The 25,656-nt window shown below is 40.5% G+C and overlaps 1 protein-coding gene across 20 annotated transcripts in view; it reads left to right on the top strand.

The window, feature by feature from the left end:
• The window catches only part of TENM3 (teneurin transmembrane protein 3), a 1,857,795-nt gene that overhangs the window by 1,668,747 nt on the left and 163,392 nt on the right, over positions 1 to 25,656 (top strand). For all 20 annotated transcript variants that reach the window (XM_075347175.1, XM_075347169.1, XM_075347170.1 and 17 more), the window contains 2 exons: positions 7,119 to 7,238; positions 11,526 to 11,787. In XM_075347175.1, the coding sequence (XP_075203290.1) occupies positions 7,119 to 7,238; positions 11,526 to 11,787 (382 nt within the window). The remainder of the gene's footprint in view (positions 1 to 7,118; positions 7,239 to 11,525; positions 11,788 to 25,656) is intronic.

The raw sequence follows: 25,656 nt of genomic DNA, 5'->3' as shown, positions 1-25,656 counted from the left end.
CTTAAGGGGGTTGTCTACTTGTACCTTAGAAATAGGCCAAGGGTGTGGCATAAAAATTTAATCTGCCCAATTCTAGCCTTGCTGAAGCATCCCCAGATCATCACCGATCCTCCACCAAATTTCACAGTGGGTGCAAGACACTGTGGCTTGTACACCTCTCCAGGTCTCCGTCTAACCATTAGATGACCAGGTGTTGGGCAAAGCTGAAAAGTAGACTCATCAGAGAAGATTACCTTTCTTTAGAAATTGGGCAGAAGGACATATGAATCAAGCTGCATAGAAGGTTATCCTGGAAAAACAGTTGCTTTCTTCTGCTCAGGCAATGTTCCCCAACCCTTAGGACTGTTTTTTTCCATCAGGACAATGTGCCATGCCACACAGCTTCAATGTGTGGATGAAGGACCACCACATCAAAATTTTGTCATGGCCAGCCCAATCTCCAAGCCTGAACCCCATTGAAAACCTTGGGAATGTAATCAAGAGGAAGATGGATAGTCACAAGCCACCAAGCAAAAAAAAACTGCTTACATTTTTGCACCAGGAGTAGCATAAGGTCACCCAAAAGCAATATGAAAGACTGGTGGAAAGCATGCCAAGATGCATGAAAGCAGTGATTAAACATCATGGCTATTCCACAAAATATTGATTTCTGAACTCTGTCTGAGTTAAAACATTATTAGCATTGTTGTTTCTAAATGATTATGAACTTGTTTCCTTTGCATTATTTGAGGTCTGAAATCAATGCATTTTTTTGTTATTTTGACCACTTCTCATTTTTAGAAAATAAAAAATGTATTGCTTGGAAATTTTATTTTATTTTACTAAAAATATATTTATAAAAAAAAGATTCAGAAAAACTGACTATTTTGCAGTGGTCTCTTAATTTTTGCCAGAGCTGTATATATACACTGTGTGCAGAATTATTAGGCAAATGAGTATTTTGATCACATGATACTTTTTATACATGATGTCCTACTCAAGGCTGTATAGTCTTGATAGCCAACTACCAATTAAGTAAATCAGGTGATGTGAATCTCTGTAATGAGGAGGGGTGTGGTGTAATGACATCAACACCCTATATAAGGTGTGCTTAATTATTAGGCAACTTCCTTTCCTTTAGCAAAATGGGTCAGAAGAGAGATTTAACGGGCTCTGAAAAGTCCAAAATTGTGAGATGTATTGCAGAGGGATGCAGCAGTCTTGAAATTGCCAAACTTTTGAAGCGTGATCACCGAACAATCAAGTGTTTCATGGCAAATAGCCAACAGAGTCGCAAAAAGCGTGTTGGGTAAAAAAGGCGCAAAATAACTGCCCATGAATTGAGGAAAATCAAGCGTGAAGCTGCCAAGATGCCATTTGCCACCAGTTTGGCCATATTTCAGGGCTGCAACATTACTGGAGTATCAAAAAGCACAATGTGTGCCATACTCAGGGACATGGCAGAGGTAAGGAAGGCTGAAAAACAACCACCTTTGAACAAGAAACATAAGATAAAACATCAAGACTGGGCCAAGAAATATCTTAAGACTGATTTTTCAAAGGTTTTATGGACTGATGAAATGAGAGTGACTCTGGATGGGCCAGATGGATGGGCCAGAGGCTGGATCAGTAAAGGGCAGAGAGCCCCACTCCGACTCAGACACCAGCAAAGTGGAGGTGGGGTACTGGTATGGGCTGGTATCATCAAAGATGAAATTGTGGGACCTTTTCGGGTTGAGGATGGAGTGAAGCTCAACTCCCAGACCTACTACCAGTTTCTGGAAGACAACTTCTTCAAGCAGTGGTACAGGAAGAAGTTGGTATCGTTCAAGAAACATGATTTTCATGCAGGACAATGCTCCATCACATGCATCCAACTACTCCACAGCGTGGCTGACCAGTAAAGGTCTAAAAGATGAAAAAATAATGACATGGCCCCCTTGTTCACCTGATCTGAACCCCATAGAGAACTTGTGGTCCCTCATAAAAGGTGAGATCTACAGGGAGGGAAAACAGTACACCTCTCGGAACAGTGTCTGGGAGGCTGTGGTGACTGCTGCATACAATGTTGATCATAAACAGATCAAGCAACTGACAGAATCTATGGATGGTAGGCTGTTGAGTGTCATCATAAAGAAAGGTGGCTATATTGGTCACTAATTTTTTGGGGTTTTGTTTTTGCATGTGAGAAATGTTTATTTCTAAATTTTGTGCAGTTATATTGGTTTACCTGGAGAAAATAAACAAGTGAGATGGGAATATATTTGTTTTTTATTAAGTTGCCTAATAATTCTGCACAGTAATAGTAACCTGCAAAAATAGATATCCTCCTAAGATAGCCAAATCTAAAAAAAACCAGCTCCAACTTCCAAAAATATTAAGCTGTGATATGCATGAGTCATTTGGGATGATTGAAAACATAGTTGATGATCAATAATAAAAAAATCCTCTAAAATACAACTTGCCTAATAATTCTGCACATGGTGTATATACAGTGCCTACAAGTAGTCTTCAACCACCTGCAGATTTAGCAGATTTGATAAGATGCAAATAAGTTAGAGCCTGCAAACTTCAAACAAGAGCAGGATTTATTAACAGATGGATAAATCTTACAAACCAACAAGTTATGTTGCTCAGTTAAATTTTAATAAATTTTCAACATAAAAGTGTGGGTCAATTATTATTCAACCCCTAGGTTTAATATTTTGTGGAATAACCCTTGTTTGCAATTACAGCTAATAATCGTCTTTTATAAGACCTGATCAGGCCGGCACAGGTCTCTGGAGTTATCTTGGCCCACTCCTCCATGCAGATCTTCCCCAAGTTATCTAGGTTCTTTAGGTGTCTCATGTGGACTTTAATCTTGAGCTCCTTCCACAAGTTTTCAATTGGGTTAAGGTCAGGAGACTGACTAGGCCACTGCAACACCTTGATTTTTTCCCTCTTGAACCAGGCCTTGGTTTTCTTGGCTGTGTGCTTTGGGTCGTTGTCTTGTTGGAAGATGAAATGATGACCCATCTTAAGATCCTTGATGGAGGAGCGGAGGTTCTTGGCCAAAATCTCCAGGTAGGCGGTGCTATCCATCTTCCCATAGATGCGGACCAGATGGCCAGGCCCCTTGGCTGAGAAACAGCCCCACAGCATGATGCTGCCACCACCATGCTTGACTGTAGGGATGGTATTCTTGGGGTCGTATGCAGTGCCATCCAGTCTCCGAACGTCACGTGTGTGGTTGGCACCAAAGATCTTGATCTTGGTCTCATCAGACCAGAGAACCTTGAACCAGTCTGTCTCAGAGTCCTCCAAGTGATCATGAGCAAACTGTAGATGAGCCTTGACATGACGCTTTGAAAGTAAAGGTACCTTACGGGCTCGTCTGGAACGGAGACCATTGCGGTGGAGTACGTTACTTATAGTATTGACTGAAACCAATGTCCCCACTGCCATGAGATCTTCCCGGAGCTCCTTCCTTGTTGTCCTTGGGTTAGCCTTGACTCTTCGGACAAGCCTGGCCTCAGCACGGGTGGAAACTTTCAAAGGCTGTCCAGGCCGTGGAAGGCTAACAGTAGTTCCATAAGCCTTCCACTTCCGGATGATGCTCCCAACAGTGGAGACAGGTAGGCCCAACTCCTTGGAAAGGGTTTTGTACCCCTTGCCAGCCTTGTGACCCTCCACGATCTTGTCTCTGATGGCCTTGGAATGCTCCTTTGTCTTTCCCATGTTGACCAAGTATGAGTGCTGTTCACAAGTTTGGGGAGGGTCTTAATTAGTCAGAAAAGGCTGGAAAAAGAGATAATTAATCCAAACATCCAAACATGTGAAGCTCATTGTTCTTTGTGCCTGAAATACTTCTTAATACTTTAGGGGAACCAAACAGAATTCTGGTGGTTTGAGGGGTTGAATAATAAATGACACTCTGAATAAACTTTTCACAATTTAAAAAAAAAATAAAAAAGAAATAACATTCGTTTTTGCTGCAGTGCATTTCACACTTCTAGGCTGATCTACAGTCCAAATGTCACAATGCCAAGTTAATTCTGAATGTGTAAACCTGCTAAATCTGCAGGGGGTTGAATACTACTTGTAGGCACTGTACAGTATATATATATATATATATATATATATATATATATAGATATATATATATATATATATATATATATATATATATATATATATATATATATATATATACTGTGTGGAAAACAAAGATACAGTATATATATACTGTATCTTTGTTTTCCACATTCAGAGCATAATTATGCATAGGTAGCAGAAAAAAGCATCTGCTGAAGTGCATTGTGTAGTTTTACCATCTTATTCATGTGAATAAGATCAAGTTTTATTTACATCCACATTGGATCCATTGTGGATTACACCAGGACCTTACCGCAGCTTCATCTCCTTTAGGCTAAGGACACACGGCAAGAAAAACGGAGCAATTGGATTGCGATAAACGCATTCCACCCGGTTCCATGTTACTCTATGGGGTAGCTCCCATGAGCAATTTTTTCTCAGCCCTAATCGGACCGAGAAAATAATTGCAGCATGCTGCAGGTAGAATCCGATTCATTTTCACTCGCAACTATACAAGTCTATGGGTGCGAGAGAAACATAGCACTGCACTCGCATTTCACCGGAGTACAGTGCGATATACGGATCAGCTGATAATGGAGGTGATAGAGAGATTAGTCCTCCCTCTCCTCCGCAGCGCTTGCCCTGTCCTCCGCGGCCGTGCTGTGATCACAGGATCGCATCACAGTGGCATGACACTCAGCTTACACTCCAGCAGAGCGGGAGCCAAGTGTCATACGATGCACTCGCAGCAGTGCTCGTGTGACCCCAGCCTTACTCTAAATTCCCTATCAGTATGTCTTTGGATTGTGGGAGGAAACCCACGAAAACTCAGGGAGATCATGCAAACTCCTGCAGATGTTGTCCTTGGTGGGATTTGAACCCAGGACCCCTGTGTATGAAAGAGACTTGTCAATCTAGGGCAGAGGATGGGTAGACTCCCCTGGGAGCACTCCTGTCTGATTAGTTTCCTGTGCAGCTCAATTTCTGGCAGCATTTGAAATATCTTTTTCTCTGCAACATATCAGTATATGTCTGAAATGATTCATACAACCAGTTCTCATACATGCTGCCCAACAATCCATATTAGCTGCTAGGTTTCCTTTCAATTTTTGTATTTTGGCTAAAAATAATGTTTGTAACTGTTTAAAAAGATGTTGTTGTCTTCTACAGTCTTTCTGCTTCACTATATATAGCAAAATGTCTTACGACTAGTGAATCCACCAGTGATCTTGATTCAGTTTGTATCTCTGTTTCTTTTCCTAAGGTTCTCTAAGCTGCTTTATGACCACATCAAAGTATAGCTCAGTTTTGGAATAAATCAGCCAATGTCCATTTAAAATGAAGAAGAGCCTTTTTGGTCCAGCATACAGTGTGTCCACCCATATTCTGTCCTCCGCCATTAACTTGAGAATGGCTGCAGCTATAGGCACAGAAGTGTAGTCTAGGTATAGTAAAGTAGCCATGCGCTACGCAATGAAACCATCTATAGTGCCACCTGGTAGAAATGAATGGCGTTAGCGAAACGGGATAGAGAAAAAAAGTGAATTACAAAGTTGTAGGGCATCATCAATTCAATACGAATCGAAACCTTGCATATAGAAATACTATGATTATAACGTGTAAAACTCACAAGGCTGCGGACGTGAAGCGATACGTCATGGAGACCTTCCTACAAATCATTGGGTATGGTGGCTGCGTGGAGTGGCCTCCACGCTCACCAGACCTGACCCCATTGGACTTCTTTCTGTGAGGTCATGTCAAGCAGCAGGTGTATGCGACCCCTCCACCAACATTGCAGGACCTACGACGACGTATCACCAATGCTTGTGCAAACGTGTCACCTACTATATTGCACAACGTGCAGCAAGATACAGTATGCTGTCCAGAGTCCAGATGTGCATTGCAGCTGACGGTGGCCACTTTGAGCATCAAAGTTAAATGAGCGCCATATGCGTGACCAGCATTAAATGTTTTGGGGGGTCATGGGTTTCATATCAAAGCATTTCTGTATGCAAGGTGTCGATTCGTATTAAATTAATGATGCCCTACAATTTTTTAATTCACTTTTTTTCTCTATCTTGTTCCGTTTTCAAGATAAAAATGCTAACTCTGTTGTTTTCCACCAGGTGGCACATGGCTACCTTACTATACCTAGACTCCACTTTTATGCCTATACCTGCAGCCATTCTCAAGTTAATGGCGGTGGACAGGATATGGGTGGACACACTGTATATAGACCCAGGTGCCAAGTGTAATATATACACCAATACACCTTGGAACCTTTGCACAGCACACAACTGTTCCACCATTATTATACTATACTAACCTATGTTCACATAGTTACCCATGTGTAGCCTCCCCTAGTGGGGCTCAGGAAGCAGGTATATCGGTGAGATATATAAAGTACGGCATTAGCTGCTCTCTTCTTTTTGCCTCTGACCTACAGGAAACAAGATGCCCCATTTCCTTGATAAATATATTTTTTATTGAGAAAACTTAAACTTGACTTTTATTCATTATTGACTAGAATCTCCAGATGTAGATAAAGGGGCTCTACAGTATGAGGGTCATCATCTCTTACCAACCTGAAAAGGAAGTGCAAGGGTTAACCGCCGTCAAACTCAACTATTTCGACTTTGAGTGATGTTGAACATTAAAAGAGGAATTCATGTCTGTAGGAGAAATTATAAGGAAAAAAGTTTCTTTCAGATATTTTAAAGTTTCAAAAATTCCAGCAGTTCCAAGAATATTCTATAAAAACTTTTCAATTGCAAATGTAGTATGTGGTTCCAATGTAAGGTTTTTATCCCCGGAAACAATGTTTCAGGCTCTTCAGCACTGAATAGAAGATAAAAGGTTAATCTAGAAAAGGTTACTTCAGCACAAAGATTTTATTGTGTTTTTTCTGCTCCAGCTAGAGGTGCTCACCATTGGGCAGCTTTATGATGCAGGAACTTTACACTGAACCACCTGAGGTAGCGAAGCGGAGAATTATGCCATGAATCACATCTCAGAAGCAAGTGTGTACATAACCCGATGTCTTCTGTTCTCTCTCCCCGCAGCCTTGCATCTGTAATTCGAGGCCAGGTTCTCACAGCTGATGGAACACCGCTCATTGGAGTCAATGTGTCATTTCAGCATTACCCGAACTATGGATACACGATCACACGCCAAGATGGAATGTGAGTGCATATGCCTATAAATTACAGGGAGTGCACATAATAAAAGTAGGAAATGTCATGTTTTATTGCAATGCTCTTTCATTTACAGGAAAGCTTTTTATTATGTAATTATTAGAAGCCCGTACGATTTCAGACACCTTCAAAGTTTGTGTTATCTTTTAAATAAAACTATATGCAGAAATTAGTAACTCTACATTAAATCATGTCCACTAGTCTGAGCAGCAGATTTCTACCCAACCAGTAGAACGTTACATGGGCTCATGAATTTTTCCCTTTATTGGGCACATGATTCATTTTGTAGTGCCACGGTTTGTTCTTACAACTGCACTCTTCTCCTTCCTCTCTTCTGCCTTGTCTCCATCTACATGAAGATGGAGACAAGATAGATTTATATTTTCCCCAGTATAATATGTATTTCAGTTCTTTATCTCAATGATGGGACAGACTATAGTTTGCCAAATGTAAAAACTTGGTGGAGGTAGCCTTTGTGATTGGGCAAGTAGAAAATGTTCATTCAAGTAAAATTCAATGACAGTACTTTTACTTTTTTATGGTTTACTATATTGATCTGTAATGATGTTGGAAAGCTTAGTCCCATTTTAGGACCCTATCTGCATATGGCAACCATCACATTTATATTTGTAGTTGCTAACTAAAATGTTGTGACAAAACAGTTCAATGAGCACAAGAGACACGTGCTATTAGTGGTCTTCAAGATGTTACAGTTATGCACCGTAAAAGAGACCTGGGGAAGCACTAAAGACTATCCATAAATTACAGTGATAACCAGGGATGGAGACATCATTGGTGCAACCTGTACAGACACACAGGGGCCCAAAAGGTGAGGGGCCCACTTCTACCCCCAAAGGAGAGGGAATTGTGCATTTTGATGAGTGCAAAGGGCCTAAAGGATTGCAAAGGACCTAAGGCAATTTACAAGAGCGATGGAAGAAGACAATGGATAGACCAAAGTAGGATGAGGCAAGGCGTCCAAAATACAAGGAAAAAAAAGAGAGGCAGAGAAGAGCTGATGAACGGATATACAGGCACAAAGGAAGCATCAGAAAGGGGGCAGCTCAGGTGAGCGCTATGAGAGGTATCAGTGTACTTCCTTGGCAATGAACCACCCCCTACCACAAATACCCAGCCACTACTAGTTAAATTGAGTTACCAAACTAGAGCTATTGATTTGGTGTATACTAAGGAATATGGGCTAAATGTGGCTCCATTCACCAGCTGGAGCACCCCCTGCAAAAAGAAAAACAAACTATCTATCTATCTATCTATCCATATACAGTTAGGTCCAGAAATATTTGGACAGTGACACAAGTTTTGTTATTTTAGCTGTTTACAAAAACATGTTCAGAAATACAATTATATATATAATATGGGCTGAAAGTGCACACTCCCAGCTGCAATATGAGAGTTTTCACATCCAAATCGGAGAAAGGGTTTAGGAATCATAGCTCTGTAATGCATAGCCTCCTCTTTTTCAAGGGACCAAAAGTAATTGGACAAGGGACTCTAAGGGCTGCAATTAACTCTGAAGGCGTCTCCCTCGTTAACCTGTAATCAATGAAGTAGTTAAAAGGTCTGGGGTTGATTACAGGTGTGTGGTTTTGCATTTGGAAGCTGTTGCTCTGACCAGACAACATGCGGTCTAAGGAACTCTCAGTTGAGGTGAAGCAGAACATCCTGAGGCTGAAAAAAAAGAAAAAATCCATCAGAGAGATAGCAGACATGCTTGGAGTAGCAAAATCAACAGTCGGGTACATTCTGAGGAAAAAGGAATTGACTGGTGAGCTTGGGAACTCAAAAAGGCCTGGGCGTCCACGGATGACAACAGTGGTGGATGATCGCCGCATACTTTCTTTGGTGAAGAAGAACCCGTTCACAACATCAACTGAAGTCCAGAACACTCTCAGTGAAGTAAGTGTATCTGTCTCTAAGTCAACAGTAAAGAGAAGACTCCATGAAAGTAAATACAAAGGGTTCACATCTAGATGCAAACCATTCATCAATTCCAAAAATAGACAGGCCAGAGTTAAATTTGCTGAAATACACCTCATGAAGCCAGCTCAGTTCTGGAAAAGTATTCTATGGACAGATGAGACCAAGATCAACCTGTACCAGAATGATGGGAAGAAAAAAGTTTGGAGAAGAAAGGGAACGGCACATGATCCAAGGCACACCACATCCTCTGTAAAACATGGTGGAGGCAACGTGATGGCATGGGCATGCATGGCTTTCAATGGCACTGGGTCACTTGTGTTTATTGATGACATAACAGCAGACAAGAGTAGCCGGATGAATTCTGAAGTGTACCGGGATATACTTTCAGCCCAGATTCAGCCAAATGCCGCAAAGTTGATCGGACGGCGCTTCATAGTACAGATGGACAATGACCCCAAGCATACAGCCAAAGCTACCCAGGAGTTCATGAGTGCAAAAAAGTGGAACCTTCTGCAATGGCCAAGTCAATCACCAGATCTTAACCCAATTGAGCATGCATTTCACTTGCTCAAATCCAGACTTAAGACGGAAAGACCCACAAACAAGCAAGACCTGAAGGCTGCGGCTGTAAAGGCTTGGCAAAGCATTAAGAAGGAGGAAACTCAGCGTTTGGTGATGTCCATGGGTTCCAGACTTAAGGCAGTGATTGCCTCCAAAGGATTCGCAACAAAATATTGAAAATAAAAATATTTTGTTTGGGTTTGGTTTATTTGTCCAATTACTTTTGACCTCCTAAAATGTGGAGTGTTTGTAAAGAAATGTGTACAATTCCTACAATTTCTATCAGATATTTTTGTTCAAACCTTCAAATTAAACGTTACAATCTGCACTTGAATTCTGTTGTAGAGGTTTCATTTCAAATCCAATGTGGTGACATGCAGAGCCCAACTCGCGAAAATTGTGTCACTGTCCAAATATTTCTGGACCTAACTGTATATATATATATATATATATATATATATATATATATATATATATATATATATATATATATATATATATATATATATATATATATATATATATATATATATATTTATTTAACCTCCATTGGAGATTTAGTATACCTATTGCATAGAGCTGTGTAGTTGAATATTGTTTTTTAAGCATCAGCGACATATGCCAATGCATGACATTGCTGGGGGTTCACAATAGGCAACATTCCCAATTTAAATCAGTGCACTCCATGGTGTTTCAGTTGCATATTAATAGCTTTGCTATTGGAAGGGTCTAACATGACATGAGTCAGCCCTTAGGCCAATCATTGCTTTCCCAGGGGGACATAATTGTTGCTTCTCAGCTAAAACTTTCACCTGTAAGTTGAATTGAGCTTTGCTAAAAGTAGTCCCTAACCACTGTACTAAAAGTGTGATATTGTGTCATATCCACTTCACATAAAGAAAACTCTGTTTGAGTATCTTAGTTCATAAAATGCATTAACATCATTGATTTAGCAGCATAAAACAACACAGAAAATATAAAAAACGCCATATAAACGATAGTGTCAGAGAATAATTCAATCCACATTGTAATTATTCATGAATACAGAGCCCCGTCTTCTGGTGACGATAAAGATAAGTCCTTTGGGTCCCATAATATTGGAATGGTTTTAAAATTATCCATTCATTTATATACATATTTGATATTCCCTTCCGCAACATCATTGATTCTGCATCCGTATTTAATTATATGTCACATTTTGATCCATGTATTTAATTTAGCATTGTTAGTGAGCACTGAGTTATCCCTGATTCAAAATATATGATCACAAATCCTACCCTCAGGCTGTCTTAATGTCCCTAAGCTCTTGTTTATGTGGGTCTATTCTTTTTTCTAAAATCCATTCTGCAACCTGGCTGGTTCCTGGGTATAATGGCACTGCATCCTTTTTTATATCTCTAGGCTAGAACTAAGATGCTAGGAGACGATAAGTACTAAATTAGAAAATTTGCTGAGATTCTTGTGGTTCTGGGAGCCCTCTGCCAGATGCGATGGAATGAAGTTGGACCATTGTGGCCTACAAACTACATGTCTGATGCGATTTTCATGTTGATACAATAAAAGTTATCATCTACAGGAAAATAAATCAATATTTTTAGGCCCAGAAGGCCAGTTTTGTCCGTGCGGCGTGATGTTTTCGATCATTAGGAACAACGCATCTGCCAGTTTGGTGTTTCTGCTTCTTTTCATTTGCATCATGATTCTTTGGTACTTTTAGGAGTTTGTTAGCGTTTTATTACATTAAACCTCAGAGTGATCTGTTTCTTCTCCCAGGTTTGATCTGGTTGCTAATGGCGGAGCATCGCTTACACTTATGTTCGAAAGAGCTCCATTCCTCACACAATACCACACCGTGTGGATACCATGGAACGTTTTTTATGTCATGGATACCCTGGTGATGAAAAAGGAACAGAATGAAATACCAAGTTGTGATCTGAGTGGTTTTATTAGACCAAACCCCATCATAGTGTCATCTCCTTTGTCAACATTCTTTCGATCATCCCCAGAGGACAGCCCTATAATTCCCGAAACACAGGTACCATTTTCTTCTTCAGTAATATTTACAGTATAAAAATGTCCTGGAATTACTTGTTTTTAGGAGTTATATGTGTCTTCATTCAGTATCAGTTCCCTAACATATTTTCTCCGGGTTTCATGGACCCTTACCTCTTCTTTCATTAAGGACATTTCTCACAATACTTATTCAATACCTTGTCACAAAGTAGTAGCAATACCCGTGACATTCTGATGAATTTTGATTTAACTAATGCCGCTAAATTAGGAAACTGCAATTTATTCTCCAATACTGTTAATTGGTTTATTTCTAAACATTTTGCAACATAGAGGTAAATAGGTCTCTCCAACATATACTACACTTTTACATGGTTACCTAGTTACAAGACTGAAAATAGATAAAGGTCCACCAAGGCCTTTACGATAATAGCTAAAACCATATGTTGTATGGGCATTATCAGGTACAGATAGTCAGGTGCCACTCATGCTCTATGTATATGTGTAAATATATATCTGTGTATACGTTATATGGACAAAAGTAATGGAACACCCACACATTACACCTACAGGAGCGTTATGAAATCCCATTCTGAATTCCTAGGTTGGGCCTCCATGTGCAGCTACAACAGTTTCCATTCTTCCAGGAAGGCTTTCTACAACATTTTGAAGTGTGTTTGTGGGACTTTTTATTTATTAATCCAGAATATAAATTGCCAGGTCAGGCCACTGATGTTGGAGAAGAGGGCCTAGCTCATAATCTCTGTTCTAGTTCATTCCAAAAATGATAAGGTCAGGGCTCTGTATGGTCAGTCAAGTGCTTCTACACCATCCATGACTTTATGGACCTGGCTTTGTGCAATGGGGCCTGGTAATGCTGGAATAGAAAAGGGCCTTCCTGAAACCATTCTCACATACTTTAGTTAAAATCATACAATTTTCCAAAAAAGTCTTCTTATGTTGAAGCATTAAGATTTTTCTTCACTGAAACAGGCTAAACACTGAGAAATAACCCTACAGCATTATCCCTTCTCCATCACCAAACTTTTGCACAATTTAGTCAGGCAAGTAACATTCTCCTGACATTCACCAAACCCAGACTTATCCATCAGACTGCCAGACAGAGATGCGTGATTTGTGTCTTTACACCACTATATGTGACGCTTGACATTTTATTTGATCATGTAATGCCTCTCCATATATATTAAATAGCTGTCATCCGATCATTTGGCTGGCAGCTATCTTTCCCAACTCCTCCATACACAGGAGTCCTTGGCTCCTGTATGGTTCTCTATGAGGGAGTCACACCTGGATTCCTTTGACAGTGACTTATCTATCCAAGAACAAAAGGATTGTCAGTCCATAAATGGATCTTGCTTTGGTGTAGAGTTGGGAGGCTCCCTGAATACATTAGACTGTTGTTTGTGCCCACCAATATCGACGGGTTCAGCTGTAGGTCTAATGTGTTTGGCTTTGGCAATTGGTAAGGGAGATGTCGATTGCGTATGTTCGATTTGAAATTGCCAATCACATTGTACTCCTGGAGATAAGGCAGTGCCCGTCGTCTCAGATGGTGGATTTCTCATAGAGAACTCAAGAATGTTTGGCCAAACTCGCTCCTGTGTATTGGAAAGTCCGCTGAGATGGCTATTGGTGAAATGATCTGAAGCATCATTTGGTTGACAGCTATGTAATGTATATGGGTGGCTTTACATACTTAATCAGTAGGTATGATGCCATTATTTGTAGTTAGGAAATATCGCAGATTTGAAGTCTAACTTGTAGATTTGGAGAATAGCGCTGTCACTCCCATAACATATAAAAGCGCGGGGGCTTCATTTGTCTCATATGATTCTTTGTTAAACTGTTTCCTAATACAATCCATAACTGTCAGTGCAGGTAAAACATAGTTACAGTTGTAGCACACACCAATATAACAATTGGTAGCTGCTGTCATCGCTGAAGATAATTGCATTACTGTTATATGCTAATTATCTTTTTTAATCAGCAGATAACATAACAGCAGTGCCTTGTTTTATGCAATAGTGCCACATGTTATATTAGTATGGAGAACACGTATCACAAGTAACTTGCTTCGTAGAACTATTAAAAGGAATTATTTTATTTAAAATAAAAATGTGTATTAGAAGCTGCTTCAGAATTAACAGCCTAAAGCAGGGATCAGGAACCTTTTTGGCTGAGAGAGCCATGAACCCCACATATTTTAAAATGTAATTCTGTGAGAGCCATGCTCACCAGAGGGGAGTGGCGCTGGTGGAGTGGCTCAGAAGAGGGTGGGCAATACTTGACGTGACGGACTTCAAGAAAATGGCCGCTGAGTCCTACCTGTGCACGCGCTGCCTCCGCAGCCATTTTCTTGAAGTCAATCTCGTTAACTGCGGGAAATTCAAAGCAGCTCGCAGTCCGCCAGCTACTGTAGGCTCACTGCCATGATACCCCACAAGCCCACAGTATTGCCGACCTTGCGCCACCACTGCCGCCCCGGTAAGCCATATATGGTTTGTAAGACGCACCCCCATTTTTCCCCCAGTTTTGTGGGGGAAAAAGGGTGTCTTACAAACCGGAAAATATGGTATTTTTTTATTAAAGATTTGCGAGCCAGATGCAGCCATCAAAAGAGCCACATCTGGCTCGTGAGTTATAGGTTGCCGACTCCTGGCCTAAATGAAGCTACTTTGTTTTGGATTTACACCTTAAGGCCTCATTCAGACATCCATATTTCACATATGTGTTTTATCTGTGGTTGATTGCTCTCAGTGAGAGAAACAAAATTAAAATTATGCAGTTGTGATACCTAAAATATGAAGATGTTATAAAGCAAGCTTTCGAGACATCTCAGGTCTCTTCCTCAGGCATGGTATGACAAAATATCTGAAGAAACACAAATTTATACACAAAACATGGCAGAGGAATGGCATAGTAAAAGGACATTTAAATAAACAAACACACTGAGCTTAGAAAGTGAATCCTTAATTAGCTTTGGTTAGTGGTGTGAGAGTTTTATTGTCCCAATATCCATGTAGGATCAGAGGCCTGGTGCCCTCAGTCTCTGGAGCAGACTCCTCAGATTTTGTAATCGGTCATAAATCCTCCTGACAGGTTGAGTCCTGTGTCCACAGAGTTAAACATTGTGATGAATTTGTATTCCCAGACCCTGCGATGGCTCTGTGATCTGAAGTTGCCTTTTAATATGACAACTTTCATGTGGTTTATGTTGTGTCCTGGAGCATAGAAATGTTTGGCCCCAGGTAAATTAATTTTTTTGTCTGTTATTGTGTTGCGGTGAGATCTCATTCTTGCTCTTAGTCTCTGTCCTGTTTTTCCAACATAGAGACCCCCAATAGGACATATAGTGCACAGGATTAGGTACACCACGTTGGAAGAGGAACATGTGAATGTCCCAGGAATCTTATAGTCCTTGTGTGTGTTAGGGATCTGTATTCGGTCTTTGGTCTCTACATGAGCACAGGTTTTGCAGCTCTTTACATTGCAAGGATAAGTTCCTCTTGGTGTGTCTGAGGGTATTGAGCTTCGGATCATGATGCTCCTTTACCCCTTCAGATCCCGGGCACTTTACGTTTTTGTATTTTTGTTTTTTGCTCCCCTTCTTCCGAGAGCCGTAACTTTTTATTTTTCTGTCAATCTTGCCATATGAGGGCTTGTTTTGTGCGGGACAAGTTGTACTTTTAAATGAAACCATAAGTTTTACCATATAGTGTACTGGAAAACGGCAAAAAAATTCCAAGTGCGGAAAAATTGCAAAAAAGTGTGATCGTACAATAGTTTTTGGGATATTTTATTCACCATGTTCACTATATGGTAAAACTCATGTGTCAGTGGGATGTCTCAGGTCTGTGCGAGTTTGTAGACACCAAACATGTATAGGTTTACTTGTATTTAAGGGATTAAAAAAAATTCGCAAGCTTGTCCAAAAAAAGTGGCGCACGTTTTGCGCCATTTTACAAAACCCGTAACGTTCTCATTTTTTGGGATCTATGGCTCAGTGATGGCTTATTTTTTGCGTCTTGAGCTGACGTTTCTAATGGTACCATTTTTGCGCAGATGCTATGTTTTGATCGCTTGTTATTGAATTTTGCGCAAAACTTGCGGCAACCAAAAAAACGTAATTTTGGCGTTTGGAATTTTTTTGCCGCTACGCCGTTTACTGATCAGATTAGTTGATTTTATATTTTGATAGATCGGGCATTTCTGAACCCGGCGATACCAAATATGTGTATATTTTTTATTTTTTAACCCTTTAATTTGCTTTACTTTCAATGCCGGCTGTATTCCGGCATTGAGAGGAAGTGAGTCATGATAGCTACAGGCGTCATCACATGACCCTGTGCTACCACGGCAACCACCGAAAGTCACGTGATCACGCACGTGACTTCCGGTGGGGGCGGCGGTAAGTAAAAATCATGGCCGCGCGCATAAACATCTCATTGCCAGACATTGGCAGTGAGATGTAAGGAGTTAAATGTTCCGGGTGGAATGCGATTCCACTCGGAACATGCAGGCACACATGTCAGCTGTTAAAAACAGCTGATATGTGCGCCGATAGCCGCAACCTGCAGGGGGCGGGGCTTAACCTCACACGCTCCATGACGGATAGAGCCGTCCAAGGTCGTGAAGGGGTTAAATTAGGAGGTTGCCTGTAGCACAGCAATGGAGGATCTTTGAATATTGTTTTTAACCGGTCATCCTTGTGTAGAATGTGGTGAAGTTTCTTGGCCGTTTTTCTCAGTACCTCAAGCTGTGGGTTGCAGGTCACCACCAGAGGTACTCGACTATTTTCCTCTTTTTGTTTGTATTGAAGCAGTTCACTTCTAGGGGTCCTTGTGGCTCTAATGATCTGATCATCAATGGAAGTGGGGTGGTAGGCTTGGTTTAAAAATGTTTTTTTCAGATGGGTTAAGTGTTCATCCCTGTCTGCTGGCCTGGAACAGATACTATTATATCTGAGGGCCTGGCTGTAGACAATGGACTTTTTAATGTGTTTGGGATGAAAACTGTCCCATCTGAGGTATGTGGGATGGTCAATAGTCTTCCGATACACTGATGTCTGGATTGAGCCATTTTGAATTTTTATGGTGGTATCCAAGAAGTTGATTTCTGTTTTTGAGTGGTCCAATGTCAAGTTTATGGTTGGATGAAATGCATTGAATTTTTCATGGAATTTTAGAAGCTCTTGCTCAGATTCGGTCCAGAATATTAAGATATCATCTATGTAACGGAAACAAGCCAATGGCTTGAGGGAGCCAGATGCTAAAAAGTCATTTTCCAGTTTAGCCATGAAAAGATTGGCATACTGTGGTGCCATTTTGCTTCCCATAGCAGTTCCTGTGCGTTGTATATATTGCTCCTCGCCAAAAGAGAAAAAGTTGTGTGTGAGGATGAATTGGTGAGTCTTAATACAGACTCAGAAGGGATCCCATTAGTTTCAAGAAACATTTGGCAGGCGGTTAGTCCATCTTCATGTGGGATGTTAGAATATAAGGATTCCACATCCATGGTGGCTAAGATGGTACTCTCGGGTAGGGGACCTATTGTAGATAGCTTTTTTAAAAGGTCAGTGGTGTCCTGTGTATAGCTGGCTGTCTTCCTTAGCAGTGGCTTAAGGACATTTTCTACCCACCCAGAGATTTTTTCAGTGAGCGTTCCCACCCCTGAGATGATCGGCCTCCCTGGGTTACCTGGTTTATGAATCTTGGGTAGCATATAGAAAACTCCCATCCTTGGATTCTCAGGTATTAGGTCCAGAAGGTTTGTGGAATCTGTATCTGTGGTTTTCACGGAGATAACTCATACCCATTATAGTCTATGGAGCCAATTACAAGTGCGCATTTCCTGGCGAACGATGTGTCCCACAAAAAAATCATGGTGACCTGTCCATCTTTGTCCTGCGTCACTGATGAAAGTAACCAACACAGTCTATGGGTTTGTAAAAATCACGGCTGGCATCAGTATGCAATCCATGCGTTGTCCATGATAAGCATAGTGATGTATAGAAGTAGCTTTGTTATTTAGTTATTTATTTTTAAGTTGTGAAGATCACTGTTGAAACACTGATAGCCTAATATATAGTAATGTACCCTAAGTAGTATTAGTAAAGCTAAGTTGTCCTAAGCTAAGAGTTGTTCTATCAAGTGGGCAATGAATTTCAATTTTCCACATCACAAACACCATTGATCGTGTCTTGCTATACAAATATGGAAGCGTGATTATTTATTTTTAAAGTACACTGATTCCATGGTGTTGTACATAAGAAAAGTGCTTACATACTGTACAAAATAAAATTATAAAATTAATGAATAAACTAACATTGACAGACTGGGTCAGAGAGGGAGTCTACAGGGCTATAATCAGCCAATAGTTGCCTTTGGCACATTTTAAAGGATTTTACCATTTATAATTTTTGGACTGTCCAGTTTTGTCTTATGATATTCTTTGGAGAGATATACATGTGTGTGTGTGTGTGTGTGTGTATATATATATATAGGCAATGAATGTACCGTTCCTAGAAAATATAATCCTAAACCGTGACCTTTTCCACATTTATTCACGTTACAACTTAAATGTATTTTATTTGGATTTTATGTGATATACCAACACTAAGTTGAAAATATTTGTTAAGTGCAAAGAAAATGATGCATGATTTAAAGATATAAATCTTATAATTGGGACATGCATTTGTTTTCAGGCCCGCTGAGCCAATACTTTGTAGGACCACTTTTCTCTGCAATTACCACTGCTAGCTTTTTGAGGTATATTTCTACTACGGTAGCTTTGCACATCTAACAGCTTAAATGTTTGCTCTTTCCTCTTTGCAAAATAGCTCTAGCTCAGTGAGATTGGATGGAGACAGTCTGTGAACAGCAATTTTCAAGTCTTGCCACAGATTCTCCATGGAATTTAGGCCCGGACTTTTACTAGGCCATTCACACACATGAATATGCTCTGATCTAAACCATCCCATTGTAGTTCTGGCAGTATGTTTAAGGTCATTGTCCTGTTGGAAGTTGAACCTACATCACTGTCTCAAGGCTTTTGCAGCCTCTAACAGGTTTTCCTTCAGGATTGCCCTGTAATTAGCTTCATCTATCTTCCCATCAACTCTGACTAGCTCCCATGTCCCCGCTGAAGAAAAGTAACCCCAACGCATGATGCTGTCACCACCATGTTTAAGGGTGGAAATTGTGTTTCAAGGGTGAAGTACAGTGCTAGTTTTCTGCCACTTATAGTGTTGTACATTTAGCCCAAAACTTTCTACTTTGGTCTCATCTGACTGAAACACCTTCTTCTTCTTATGGCTTCCTTCGTGCCACTCTTCCATAATGACCTTATTTGTGGTGTATACTACTAATAGTTGTCCTGTGCATAGATTCTCCCATCTGAGCAGTGGAGCTTTGCCGTTCTGCCAGAGTGACCATGAGCCTCCTGGCTGCTTGCCTAATTAGTAGTCTCCTTGCTTGGGATGTCAGTTAGGTGTACAGCCATTTTTTTGTAGGTTTGCAGTTGTGCCATACTCCCTCCATTTTTGGATGATGGATTGAACAGTGCTCGTTGAGATGTTCAGAGCTTGGGCTATTTTGTTTTGTAACCTAACACTGCTTTCCTCATCACCACATGTTTATCCTTGACCTGTCTGTTGTGTTCCTTGGTTTTCATGATACTCTTTGATCCTTAATGTTTTAAAACAAACCTCTGAAGAATTCACAGAACAGCTGTATTTATACTAAAAAATAAACACAGGTGGACACAGTTTACTAATTATGTGACTTGTTGCACGGTGGCTCAGTGGTTAGCACTGATGTCTTGGAGTGCTAGGGTCCTGGGTTCAAATCCCACCAAGGACAATATCTGCAAGGAGTTTGTATGTTCTCCCTGTGTTTCCATGGGTTTCCTCCTGGTATTCCAGTTTCTTCTCACTCGAAAAACATACTGATAGGAAATTTGGATTGTGAGCCCCAATGCTGAAAGTGTTGCCAATGTATATAAAGCACTGTGGAATTAATAGTGCTGTACAAATGAATAAATATTATTATTATCATTATCATGGAGGCAATTGGTCACTCAGGATTTTATTTAGGGGTAAGAGACTACAGGGGGCTGAATAAAAATGCACGTCACAGTTTTCAAATTTATATTTTTACATTATTTAGAAAACCATGTATAATTTCCTTTACACTTCACAAATACTTGCTACTTATTGTTGGTATATCACTTAAAATCCCAATAAAATACATTTAAGTATCTGGGTGTAATGTAAAAAAAATGTGGAAATGTTCTCGGGGTATGAATACCTTTTCAAGATAAACGTGTGACAAAATGTGATAACAGCAGTCAGCCAATCCATAGATTAGAAATTGTCATTAAATTTAAAGAAAACCTGTCACCATGAAAATGCAGTCCAATCTGTATCCATCATGCTATAGAGCAGGGGGAGCTGAGTAGATTGATATATAGTTTTGGGATAAAAGATATAGCATAATCTGTGTTTTAATCCTTTAAACCTCTTTTCCTGGGATTTTGGGTCCAGTTGGCAGTCTGACTGACAGCTGTCTCTGTGTGCACACTTATACAAAGGAGTCTGTCAGTCACTTATAGGACCCCCCCCCCCCCCAAACCCAAACTCCCAGAAAGAGCAGAGGTTCAAATAATTATTAAAATACTGAATGTTTTCTCACAAAACTATATACCAATCTACTGAGCTCCCCTGCTCTATAACATGGTGCCCGCGGATTGGACTGCATTTTCATGGTGACTGCTTCCCTTGAAGTATGAAAAAGGGCAAATATTGGCTGATTTTCTGTCTCCATGCCTGTATATATACACACACACCCAGTATACACAGGGGCATATCTAGGAATCATTGGGTTCCATAGCAGCCATAGCAGAATTCCTAATGGTTTCATCTTACTTCTCAAAAAATGAAATAATATTTGGCGGCGAAGTCACAAAGTGGTGTCTATCCCAGCTTTTAAAGACAGAGCGAGGAACATGTATTGTGACACGTACAAAGTTATCTTACCTTTATTCAATCGCCTTAGTGTTTTAAACCACTACGATAACCATGTCTTGGCCCCTAAAAACCAACAAAAATGTTATACTGTGTTTGGAGGATACCTCCATATGTACACTGTGATGCCACCATATCCACATATAATGTACTCATTGATATAAAAGAAAACCATTCACCTTTTCCCATTTCACTGCCACCCTGTTCTCGGCAGCACCTGGGTCTGAAGCTCCATATAGCAGTCATGATGTAGTGACGTCATTGCACCCACTGCATGTAGCTGTCAGAATTCAGATGCACAGGAAGAATGATACAAAAGGAAGCCCTGTCTTCTAATAATGTCTTCAACTGTATCGGCGTCTAAATTGCAGATACCGTTAAAACTGTGATGCCAACTGGGGGAGGTCAATGCCAACATCTGTACCGGGGCCTCATAGCTTCCACGTGGTCTGCTTCTATTAGTGGTACGCCCCTGAGTATACATGTATATCTTTTATTACATTCTTTCTGCTTTTTATCGATAACAGCAATAAGGTAAACTGTATAGAAGACTGTGAAGACTTTTTTTATATGCTAAAGGGGTCATGATAGAAAAATCACATAGCCTATGCAGCTCCATAGCTACCAAATAAAACTACAATTAAGCTCACATACATATGGAGTAGTAAAGTATCCCCGTGGGCTAGTCCAAGCCTTTAATGTAGCTTTACTAATGGAAGAGAATCCTTGCATTGTAGATTATAAAGACTTTTTGTCACATGTGTACATGAAATAGCTATATTACTACACACGGTACATAATAATACTTTCATCATACGTCTCTATGTTCTCAGTTTTCCCCCTTTTTGTTGCTTATACTGTCTTTACCTCTTTTAAATATACTGTAAAAGAACAATCTGAAAGGCTGTAATTTCTGTTTGGAGTTTTCACAGACTTGAGATAGCTTTCATTCCCACGTCTATAGTTATTGCTTTCAGGACATAAGATCTGTCTTCAAAAGAAGCAGTCAAACTGTGACAGTTCTATGCCATACACCGGGACAGTTTACAAGTGAAATCCGGCTCTCATTACTGAACCTGCTCATGTGACTGATGTCAGCCAATGATAAGCCAGCGCTCGTGAACACATACTCGCACTCAGCACGCTTGACTGTTCATAAAGTGCACCCTGTCTGCGAGCAAATTCTTTTATTCCATTTTGTAGAAAGATCACAGGAAAAAATAAAAAACTCAATCTTCTATTTCAAAGATTCTTAAAACATAAATACAACAAAGTGAAAGATACTGCAGAGATGTAAAACTGTGTGCCAGCTCATCGCAAGCCATAGCCATGCACTAATGCCCCTTTTCCCTGTATGGAATGGGAATTAAAAAAGTAGAAATGTGCAACCCCAACCAGCCAACTTAGCCTTCTGTAGTATTCGGTTGATTGATTAAAGCTAATTGTTGTTTCATTACTATGGGTTAAAGCATGTTTAAAGAACTGCCAGCACTGAACGTAAAAGAAGACTTGGCTACTGACCAGTAGCATCTAATCACATAATGGGTGGTATTGTCTGAGTAGGCCTTTGGGTACTGTGATTCCCATCACGCTCGCTATACTTGGCCGTAATGTAGTCTTATGCATTGTAATCGTGCTATAACAGTAAATATTGCTTGTTTCCTGTAAAGGCATCAGGCGAGCACACTTACATTGATAGTACAAAAAGGGTTATTTACCAGTCACCTGCCAGGGAACCTTGCAATTCAGGAGAACATTGACATTTATGGATATAATTGGTTGGAACATGGGAAAAGATATGGATCAGACATCTATTCTTGCTCTCTAAACCTCTTATAAGCTTAGTGTAAAAATTCTAGGAAAATTAGCTTGGAAGGTTACCATTTTCTGGGTTAGGTGGTTGGCGAAAGAAGAATTTTCACCCCAACAGTGGATTATGTCCAAAACTGGTCGCAACCAGCTTTATTATCTTTATTCCTGGCAAAGCCAGTGCATCGCAGCACATCAAACTTTATAGTCCGTCCCTGTGGACCTAATAATAATAATTTTATTAATTCCACAACGCTTTTAATTCCACAATGCTTTACATACATTGGTCACACTGTCCCCATTGGAGCTCACAATCTAGAGTCCCTATCTGTATGTCTTTGGAGTGTGGGAGGAAACCGGAGTACCCAGAGGAAACCCACACAAACACGGGGAGAACATACAAACTCCTTGCAGATGTTGTCCTTGTTGGGATTTGAACCCAGGACCTCAGCGCTGCAAGACTGCAGTGCTAACCACTGAGCCACCGTGCTGCCCTAGTGCCTGGTATGTGAAATGAAGCATCATATTCTCTACCATTCCTCATTGTGCTGACGAGAACCAAAATCTGAACCTTTTTATTTTTAAAGACATGTTTTCAACCAGCTCCAAATTAGCCAAGCTAGACAATTCAAGACATTGATGGAAATAGTGGAAGCTTCCATTCTCTCCCCCAACTCAACCAAAGAAGCTATGTACTGGATTTTTAACCCAATCACCAGAAAGATACCTTTTTTTATTGTGCACACTCCCTGGTTCCCTGATATTGCCACTATAGTAAAGGCCCCTGCTACACTGGATATTTTTTCCCAACTGTTGTCTATCCCTGGACCCCCCAAATATAAGGGAATGATAATGACCACTCCAAGCAAATAGCTTAGGCTGGGTTCACATAACGTTTGCAAAATGGGATTGGCTACATGCGCTGATGGGCCCATTGACTATAATGATGCAAGCGGGGTCACAGTGTGATCTGTTGTGTATCATTAGTTGAGGCGGGCAGCAAGATGTGGTCGACTATGTCTTGCTGCCCGCCTCCAGTAGGAGTACACGTCCAAAAATGACGCATGATAGAGCACACTGGGAATCCGTATGCACCATTATAGTCAATGGCCCTAGGGTTTGGACTTAAGCCTCAAGAGACCCACTGACTGCAGTAGTAACTGCTAGGTGAACAAGTCTTTTTTTCATTTTCTATTAAACTGATCAGGAGGACAGAACATTTACAAAAATCCTACATCTATGGATGAGTAAAAATACACTGTATCCAACAGGTAAGGCTGCTTTCACACATCCGGTTTTTGCTGTGCGGCACAATCCGGCTCTTTGCAGAAAAAATGCAACCGTTTTTTTTTTGCCGCCGGTTGCGTTTTTTCCACATAGACTTTCATTAGTGCCGGATTGTGCCGCATGGCCTTGCGTTCGGTCTGGTTTTTGCCGGATGCGGCATATTTAGCTCATGTGGCGCTTTGTCCAATGCATGCCTATAGACGCTGGATGCGGCAAAAACCGCATCCGGCCGCCGCATGCGTTTTTTTGCACTGCACATGCTCAGTAGCGTGCCGCAATCGGCAAAAAACGGACGGGCTGCATGTAAAAACTTATGCAAAGGATGCGTTTTTTTCGCCACATCCGTTGCAAAGGTTTTAGAGCCGGATTTAGCCGCACTGCTAAAACCGGATGTGTAAAAGCAGCCTAACCCCCATCCCCTTCTCACTGCACCTATGAGCTCTAAAATTTTGGACCAATTTAGGAGACTCTTTGAAGCCTGTTGTTATTCTCCAGTAAATTCTATTTAGTAATCATTTTCTTCAAGTCATTGTCATAGTGATATTTGATATTCACCTTTGTATTTTTATCTAAACCTGCCCAATCCACCTCCTATCAGCTTTAATTTTCTCTTTTCCACTAAAGCAAAAGGATAGTAGCAGAATCGGAGGCCGTCACTATATTTATATATGTATCTGGATTTTTACAACACAACTGTAGGGGAAATCGTCAGATTACAGGCAGCTGTTTTATTTAAGATCCGACAGTGAGATGAAAACCTGACAAATGAAAACACTAGGTAATAAAATGTGCGAATGACATAGGAAAGCACACTCTTCCTGCCAAAATATTCCAATAAAAAGGAATGTTTGAAAGCTCTCCCATGGGAACCCTCCCAATTCTTATTTTGTGCACTTGGCTACGGATATCAAGCGAGCGGTGCTTGGTGGCTTAGCAACTATAAATGCTAGTCTTCTTTGTGTAGGAATCTTATTATAGATTGTAATCCTGTCATTGCGGCTCGAAGTGAAATAAAGGTGATTGCTTTAGTTGCCAGATCTGAGTACGTAAAAGTCTGAAATCTCCATGACTAATGACTGCACAGAACCTTCAATCATCAAACTGTAGTTAAAATGTCTGTCAGTTTCCCATTTGGAAAAGCCAAACCTTTTGCAACAGAGAAGCGATAACAGTGAGCAATGTGTGGGAGCCTTTTATGTATCCTCTACATGAAGAAAAGAAAGCAATATGTAACCCAGCCTAGTTTGATAATATAACGAACACATATATCAAATACATGGGAACATCATCAAAACCGACAGCTTTATAGGGGAGATAAGTTGTTCAGTTAGCTAAAATCATTTGGCGTAATTTACAGTGATGAGTCACGGTAGTATGTTCCTCAGTATTGAACTTGTCAGAAAAAATGGCTGCTGAACAAAGAATCAGCCAAGGCAGACACATGCCTTAATTATGTTGATATTCTAAATCTGTTCCAGAACATAATAACAGTTCAAGGGTCTTCTCCCGTTTATATAAAAAGTAGAATATGATGCATTGTGGTATACTTTATATATAGATTTAGTGCCATTAATTATACAGATATTGGCAACACTGTCCCCATTGGGGCTCACAATCTAATTTCCCTATCTGTGTGTCTTTGGAGCATGGGAGGAAACCCACACAAACACGGGAAGAACATACAAACTCCTTGTAGATGTTGTCCTTGGTGGGATTTGAACCCAGGACCCCAGCGTTCCAAGACTACAGTGCTAA

The sequence above is a fragment of the Anomaloglossus baeobatrachus genome, chromosome 1 (genome assembly GCF_048569485.1).
Source record: "Anomaloglossus baeobatrachus isolate aAnoBae1 chromosome 1, aAnoBae1.hap1, whole genome shotgun sequence".
NCBI lineage: Eukaryota > Metazoa > Chordata > Amphibia > Anura > Aromobatidae > Anomaloglossus > Anomaloglossus baeobatrachus.
This window is presented reverse-complemented; position numbering and strand designations above follow the sequence as displayed.